This window comes from Ceratina calcarata, unplaced genomic scaffold (assembly GCF_001652005.2).
Source record: "Ceratina calcarata isolate Rehan_Ccalc_2016 unplaced genomic scaffold, ASM165200v1 scaffold291.2, whole genome shotgun sequence".
In the NCBI taxonomy this organism is placed as follows: domain Eukaryota; kingdom Metazoa; phylum Arthropoda; class Insecta; order Hymenoptera; family Apidae; genus Ceratina; species Ceratina calcarata.
Genome location: NW_017151492.1, coordinates 84888 through 93346, shown reverse-complemented (window position 1 = coordinate 93346; position 8459 = coordinate 84888). Strand labels below are relative to the sequence as shown.

At 45.9% G+C, this 8459-nt stretch overlaps 1 protein-coding gene across 1 annotated transcript in view; it reads right to left on the bottom strand.

Annotated features, from left to right (window-relative positions):
* Positions 1–252: 252 nt before the first annotated feature.
* LOC108623819 (homeotic protein empty spiracles) overlaps positions 253–8459 on the bottom strand; it is a 30739-nt gene continuing 22532 nt past the window's right edge. Inside the window, exon 3 of the mRNA XM_018022622.2 lies at positions 253–2681. Within this exon, the coding sequence (XP_017878111.1) occupies positions 2397–2681 (285 nt within the window). The 3' untranslated portion in view covers positions 253–2396. The remainder of the gene's footprint in view (positions 2682–8459) is intronic.

The following is an 8459-nucleotide window of genomic DNA, read 5'->3' as shown; positions in this document are numbered from 1 at the left end:
GCCTCGCGTAATTATTCGTCTTCGGAGCGGCGATTATAAAGCGATTATCGACAAGGATCGGTAGCCTGCGAAGAAGCAGAAAACAACGCTTCCGTGGAAACGATTTGTCTCAGCCTAGGTAAGTTATGGTATCTTCTTTCCGAGCAGAGTTCGCGCGGCGGCGGTCATTGAAAAGTTAACAGAGGGGAAATTGTTCGAGGAAGGAGAAAGTATTGAGAAACAGATATTTCAATTTTTTGTTTCTTTGTGCAATCAAAGTTTGACGAGACATTCGTGAAAAGAGTGAGTTTTGCGGTATTTTGGATTGTGATGTGTTAATCAAATGAAATGTTGATAAAGTGTACTGGTTAATATCCTTGTTCTGTGGCGAGGAGTGAAATAGTGCTAATCGTTCATGCAATCGATTTATACTTAAAGATTCCGCACTGGAGGCTTGTGAATGAAACTCATAAGTGTATGTCGTGAAGAGATGATATAATTTATTTCGCTATATCGTTAGAACACGAACTGAATCATTCGAGAATGACCGTACAATCCTACGCCTTTTTTGCACGTCGAATAAAATCACAATTCTTTTATGTACAACGTATTTACAAAACGTACTGGTCGAACCGTGGCTGACACGATCGTTCGCCGAAGGATCACGATCCATCTCGATCCGGGCGAGTTTCCAACGACGCGGGGTCCCTCGATTCGAATCTCGTCCGGATCAATTTCTAACGATCCATCCCCGAGAAACCGACTCAAAGAGATAATACATCCATCCTCGGAGGGACCGAGAAAGAGGAAAAAAAGGAAGGCGACCCTTCGTGAGAACGATCGTCACCGCTGCCAGGCTCGACTGTCCAACTAACGTAATTGATATAATAATAATTTAAATCGTCAGTACACCTCGAACATCGATTCGACAAAAGGGAAATACTGGTCGCTCGTGGACAACGACGACGTTTAAGTAAAATTCGCACGTTTACACTGGGATTCTTCGATCTCTCTAAAAAGGGTATGTACGAAGTTTGGCACTCTCCTCCCCCTCCCCGTCGTATTATCGCTCTCCGCAAATGTATCGCGCGTGTCCACACATCATCGACAGGCATTCATCCTCTTGCTCTCTCACGTTCTTTCGTTTCTACGCGCGATCCTCGTGTTCCTCCCCGAACTATTTACAGTGATACAGTAACACGCATATACACACACACACGTTCACAGATATACGCGTTCATCCTTTCTCGAATAAAGGATCGATCCTTTCGTCGTTTTGTAGCAAGACTCAGGACGGTTGATCCGCCGCGGGGATCACAGTCTACGATTCCTCTCGATATTTATTTATGTACATCGCTGCTCCACCAGCTATGGACGATCTATGGCAAGATTCGTACGAACCCGGCGATCCATCCGGGATTAAACTGGAACCGTGGACCCGAACTGACGTCCACGTACCGACGCTATGCCCTCGAGGAATATTCCTCCCTCGTCCTTTAGTAAATTGATCGAGGAACTATGATAAAAAGGGGCGCGATACCATCGAGAGGAGGGAAAAGTTTTCGGTCCACCAAGTCGTTGGAAACGTTTGCCGCCGTTTCCGCCGGAAGCCTGTCCATTTGGCTTTGCCCGACCCCGAGGAACAATGCCTCCATTACTCAGCTTCCGAAATGTTGAAAAGTCCGCGCAGTCCCATCGATTCTCTCGCGGAGGGACACCCGACTCGGGCCAGTTCCATCGTGAGCATTCGTAGCGAGGTACGCCGAAATAAATAGGTCAACTGTGTCAGTCTTGCCAACAGGATAATTCACAGTCTTCCGGTGTCGTTTATCGACGATTGCGGAAGTCGTCGAGCGCCGATTCCGCGATCCTCCCGAACGATTACGATTGTTCTGACGAGACACGAGCTCCATTAAGTATCGGGTTTTCTTGTTCCGTTCGAGTCGACGTTGCGATCTTTGGAAATCCGCAGGACGATTCCGTTCGCCGATTACAACGATTCCTAGCCTCTTCGTCTACGCAGCGTTCGCGGCTGATTCCATGACCTATGGAATTTCTCGCAATTTCTTAAGCAACGAATTCGACAATTCCCCGTCTCATTTGAGCATTTTTGGTTTTTACCAGCAGTACTCGTACTTTGAACTTCTACACATCACTTAATGTCTTCGGCAATTTCGTTCTCTGCCTCCAAGTCCCACATTGTTGCACAATCTTTGGACGATCACGATGCAAATTTCTGTTCCAGCAGTTTCATTCAACCCTTCCCTCTACTCCCACCGAATCTGCTTTCGCACCATGTTACGATTCTTGTTTCCATCAAAATTTGACGTTTTTTCCCATGGGGCGTCGAGTCCCAAGGATTTTTTTATCAGTCGAATGCAATTCCCGGCAGCTTAGTCCAGGCAGAGAACGTCTAGCTACGCCTCCGAGCCGCTCGAACACTCCTCCGCCTCCGGATCGATGTGCTCCTCTTCCTCTTCCTCCTCGTGGTGATAGTCACCGGTCTCCTGCTGCCATTTGCTCACGTGATGGGTGTTCTTGTTATTAGGATTATTGTTCGAGTTCCCGTTACCGTTCCCGCCACCCCCGCCGCCGCCGCCGCCACCGCCACCTCCGCCACCGGATTGCTGCTGCGCTTTCGCTTCCTCCTCCTGCTGCATCCGCTTGTGTTTCGTTCGTCGATTTTGAAACCAGACTTTCACCTGCAACAATCCAAAATTGCTTTCGATTAAATCACAGTTAGTAATCTATTGAGTATATAAAACCAAGTACATAGATTTCGATTAATTCCTACTATAATTCACAACACGTGTATAAAATGACTTATAACGAGTATACATAATGCAAATTGTAGAAACATTATAAATTATCATTGTACATTAATGATCCTATTGACGCCGAGCAGAAAATCTATGATTTCTCATATTTCCGTTTCACAATCAATTCGAATTAAATTTACACCCAGCAATAACAGCGGATGTCAATCCTTTTGACTCCGTAGTAAATCGTACGGCTGAGCCAACGGTAAAATGCACCTCGAGAGAAATAAATATGAGATTCCACTCGAGCTGCTCCTTTCAGTAAGCGCGTTGCGCAAATCACGCCGCAATAGAAGTGCAAACGGTTGACGACGAGTCGTATCGTTCCGCGATCGATCCAGGCCAATCTGCTGTTCATGGCTGGACGACCCCCGAGCCTTGGCAAATTAAGTGGCAACTAGTCATAATCCACCCCAGCGTATCAAGGAAGCCACCCTTCGAACGGGGTGTATCCGGTTACAATGGACCGTGTAATCCCTCGGTCGGAGGAGAAAAAAAGGGATGAAACGACTGCTGCGAAACACCAGAAATGGGGACGAGCATTGTCCTCGAATTGACTGTTAGATACACATTGTCCTGTTCCAGCTTCCTGCCGGGGTGAAGGGTTGCAAGGGACTCCATTTTCGAACTATCAACGCGTGAAATCAGCATTGTGACTCCGGCTGCTGGACGAACGCATCTCGGAGAGGGGTGGAAACACGCAGAACCGAGGAGGGGCGGAGGGAGAAGGAGGGGGGGGGGGAATGTTTGTCTAACATTCGATCCAAACGTGGTTTTGACAAAACCCGGATCAGCCTCCGTCCCGGGGATCACAACGCGATGCGCCGAGATCATCTCGCGATGGGGTGGATATAAGGTACGAAAATTGGGGTTCGTGATACCATCGCGTCCGTGGAGTTTAGCCGGAGTTTAGGACAACGGGGGTGAACGGGGGATATCGACTGGCGACGGTTAAGTTTCAAAGAGGATTTGCAGTATGCATCTCCATTGCCAGATTCCTCGTCAATGGATTTCGACTGACAAACTGTTCTTCCGACGACAGGAGTTTCTACAGCTCGACCAGAACTGCGTTTGCACGAAGTTGAGGATACTATAAATAATTTCACTCCCCCACGTTCTCGAGCACACAACGTCAATTACTGTCACCCATTAAACTGCCATCAGCTAATTCGATTGCCGTTAATAAATCCAATTTGTTAGATCTAATCGAAAGACCCTAGGTAACGCTCCATTAAGAGGGTCGTAGACACGTGAGTAGAAAGAACACTATACGTTAAAATAGCTGAACTACATTCTTGTTCAATTAAAATGAAAAACTTCAAGTCAATTTTTTCAAAATCCAGGAAACTCTGCCAGGACTAAGTAATTCCAGCGTCGAGAGAAAAGCCACGTATAGTTACCGTTTCGGAATAGAATCAGGGGAAGAGCGCGAGCGTATAAATCGTCCAAGCTGTTGGAAGCTTTTATGCGATTTTTACAACGCTCCTCGGTAAAATAGCGGCGTCGATGGAGCGACTCAACGGGGGTGGCAAGAGACAACGACGAGATAGAGCGAGAGAGAGAAGAGGCGTGAGGATAGAGGATAAGGATGGAGAACCAGGTTAAACTGAATGTAAATCCAACCGGTATATAAGGGTGGCTTGGCGGGGTGGTTACGAGCAGATCCTGGGGAATAGGCCACGTACGAAGGGGTGGCCGGGGGTTAACGTGTGCGTGAAGATCCGCCAATCGGGTTTCAGGACCGCCCGCGGTCGCCATGGCAACCCTCGGGGACCGAGGGTGATTACGAAATGGGGGTAACTCGATTAAACGTATACCGACACGCTGAGGGGTCCTGCAGGGAGCGTTACACCCGAAGGGGATGAAACTACGTTAACCAACGGGGTTGCGCTCGCTATTTGCCCTCTTAATCATCCGTTAAGTGCCACAATCCTCGAAAAGTTCCCCTGGGTACACACGAGAGCTTTCTCACTCTCCCTTTCCAACACTCTTTGTCTCACTCGTATCTATTTGTACAGTCACCGTGAATTTCCCTCTCCCAAACGCTGTCGGCTCTTCTTTCGCTCAGCCATTAATTCCTCGGCTAATTGTTCGTGCTATATTACTCGATCAAAAAAGGCGAAATCGGATTAACCGATGAGATTCATTTATACACAAGATCTTACGTTAAATAAAACGCTTTTAAATCTATACAAGTCTTAAGTTTGCAGATATATAAAAAATCGTAACACGAAATTTCGATTTTGGGTTTGATATCAATCCGGATCGCAGCGATTCAGCCCGGGAGATAACGAGGGACCGCGCGTGCAGTGACTTTACGGAAAAGCGTAATTGAAGCTGCTCCCGCTGGAACGCGTCTAAGTGACAGGTGAACACCTTATACGCTAGCGGAGGACGCGTAGGATCGGCAGCGACGCAACGCAACGCGCGTCGCGTCGTCGGCCTCCGCTTTGGACGCGCACGCAGGTGTGCAAAGACGAGTCCCCAACGAATGCGACGGCGAACAGAAGCTGGAATGTCCTCTCGCCGGGAAAGGAGTATAACCAGCACCGACTGTCTGACCATATTTACGTTTCGGAAATTTCGCTGACTGATGGCGACGCGCTCCTCGACGTAATTGGCGTCCCGTGGATCCTTAGGGCGACCGAGGTGATTGGGCGGCAACTGGGATTTAGTGGGGAAACGGCAGCTTGCATGGAACTCGTCCTTCCTCGATAAGCGACGTTCCACTTTTTTTTTATCATATTTTTCTATACACGACGTTGCTCTTTCTCGTAAAAGTCTTGTCACAATTCATCGCATCATCAATGATTCTTTACACATAATCTACCCTCACTTTTATCGTGGATAACAGAAAAAGCCACGTGCTTTCAAATCGATACGAAGAGGAGAAATCAAACGTCGGGTGGAACGTGATAATCAGATATTCAATTAAGCTCATCAGGTAATAAGTGTTTTAATTATGTTCATACTTGGTCAATCATATTCAACGGTGAAAAGAAAATAGGAAAATCGAGGTCTAATCTGTCAGCCGCTTTTACGTACGCCGTTAAAAGCAATTATCGGCTCTTTTTACCGTCGGCCACAGGAATTGAATATTCCCCTAATGGAAATTGATACACGTCGGTATTTGCCATTTTTTTTCTGATCACTTCATTGCAATTAAGCCTTAGGAAGTTTCATAGAAAGGATCGATTCTTCTTCAAGCAAATAACACACGACACCTTTATCGCTCTCCAGCGTCAATCGCCGAGCTCTAAAAAAAGGAATTCGTCGCGACCGGGAGGAATTAAATGGAATACAGCCCCCGTGAAACCGAACTGGAAGGATACGAAAGAAAAACAGGCGAGATTCTTTTTTTTTTTTTTCCAGCGAACGAAATCCGCGGCGTCGCGTCTGCGTCCAATGGCGTCGGTCCACGGCGTCCTGTAATCCCCCGGGGGCTGACCGGTCACGCTCGGAACATTATTTTTAATCCCCCGACGAGTTGCGACGATCCACGCCCCGCCGACGCGCGACGCGACGCCGGCGATCGCACGGCTAAATAAACTCGGCGAATATTATTTTTCAATTGTCCGCGGGAGCACGCGTGTTTTGTTAGGACGAAATTGAGCGTGATCAGGCCCGGTGGAGGGGTGGCAATTTCGCCGGATGCGCGCCTTCATCTGCGTGAAACGTTTTACAACCGACAAATGGCTCAGTTCCGGATAGGATCGATACGCATTGTTCAAGGGTTCTAACAAATCTCACGCAGGCCGCTTGATTCTGTTTCCAGATTACATTCTCACAATTTACACACGAAACTGAACGAGTACATTGCAAATTAATCGATCTGAAAATCTTACGAGTTACAGCGATGAGGCCTATACGAACATCTAAAATATCGTCGATTTTGTTACATTTTATATGAAGGTTTGTATTTGCCATAGATGAAGAACAATATTTGCTCGGTTGAATATCGCGATTGAACGGAGAGATTCGATTCAGACGTGATCTACAATCGTACGGGCGAAAGAGAGTCGACAATTTTATAGAACTTCCGCCCGTTGGCCACCACGTGTATGTATTAGTGGACGGGGATTTTTTTCGCTGGATTTTCAGCGGGATTAAAAAAGGGGAGTGATATTTTGCTACGGAATAGCAGAGCGTGACGTTTCCAAAGAGTTCGTGACACCTGCGCGTATTAATAACACCAGGTAGCTGAGAGCGGATACATCGAGGAAAAGATTGAACCAATACGAATATTTCACGTTCGGTCAACAGTAAACATACCAGATGATTCTTTTAGACTCTTCTTTTCTCGTCTTGAATTAAGGATGTATTGGCTATACAGTCAATCCCAAAAGTTTATGCACTTTAGAAACGCATTTTTTAAAAAGAAATCAGTCGTCGGATGAACATTGCTAATAATAAACAACAAAAAAAAATTTTCGATTTTTCCGAGATTTTTCCAAGGGATTTCCCTTCAGATTTTGCGAAATTTTCGTTTTCGGCCAATAACTCCCAAACCGTCGGACATACGGAAAAATTGCATTAGACCTTTCTTGTAGAAGACGATGAGATCTATAATTTCCATGTAAAATTTTTTCGCTAGCATTAATATTTAACGAGTTATTGATGAAAAACGAAAAAACAGTTTTTTGCAAATTACTCGTTAACTATTGACACTAGCGAAAAATTTTTACATGGAAATTATAGATCTCATCGTCTTCTACAAGAAAGGTCTAATGCAATTTTTCCGTATGTCCGACGGTTTGGGAGTTATTGGCCGAAAACGAAAATTTCGCAAAATCTGAAGGGAAATCCCTTGGAAAAATCTCGGAAAAATCGAAAATTTTTTTTTGTTGTTTATTATTAGCAATGTTCATCCGACGACTGATTTCTTTTTAAAAAATGCGTTTCTAAAGTGCATAAACTTTTGGGATTGACTGTATAGCCAATACATCCTTAAATCGACTAGAACGAAATGCAGGAAAACATGATTTCTAATATATTATCGTATTATCTTATCTTTACCTATTCGATAGCAACTTCCTGTCTGTTGACTTGAATTCATTTATTTCGTAATAATTTTGTATTATCGAACAAATGAACGGCTTTCATGACTCGAGGTATGACTTCCTTTATTAACATTTCTGCATTATGCGTATTCCCGTGTGCGTAAAAGGACTTTTAGCCGTTTAACAAAGAAATAAACATAGAATAGGGAGCTCGATCCGTGTCTAGCAGAACGAGCGCGTTCTCGTCTTTTAAAGTGTACCGATTTCTTCGCCCGATCTCGAATCGGCACGAGGAGAACTTCCTCGCGAGCAGAAGGCCGACAGTATGCACACGAAGTCGACGACACACGACAGTGACATGCCAGAATCGTGACGAGGAAACCAACGAGTCCCTCGCCCCGCCGCCTACTGGCTCGCTCGTCCCGGCCAAAAGGGTTGAGAGAGAGGATTCGTTGCCTCGCCGCGCCTATCGTTTACGCCGATCGTTCGAATCGGGAATATCGTTCGCGTCTGGCTTCCTTTGAGCTCCGCCGATCGTTTGGAGCCCCTCGAATTTCCTTTACCAAAAGGAATTATTTTCTTTTCAACGAGATTCCCCAAACCAACCAGCCTCCCTCCCCCTACATTTAATCCTAAATCAAATAATGTAATCCCTTTGTAT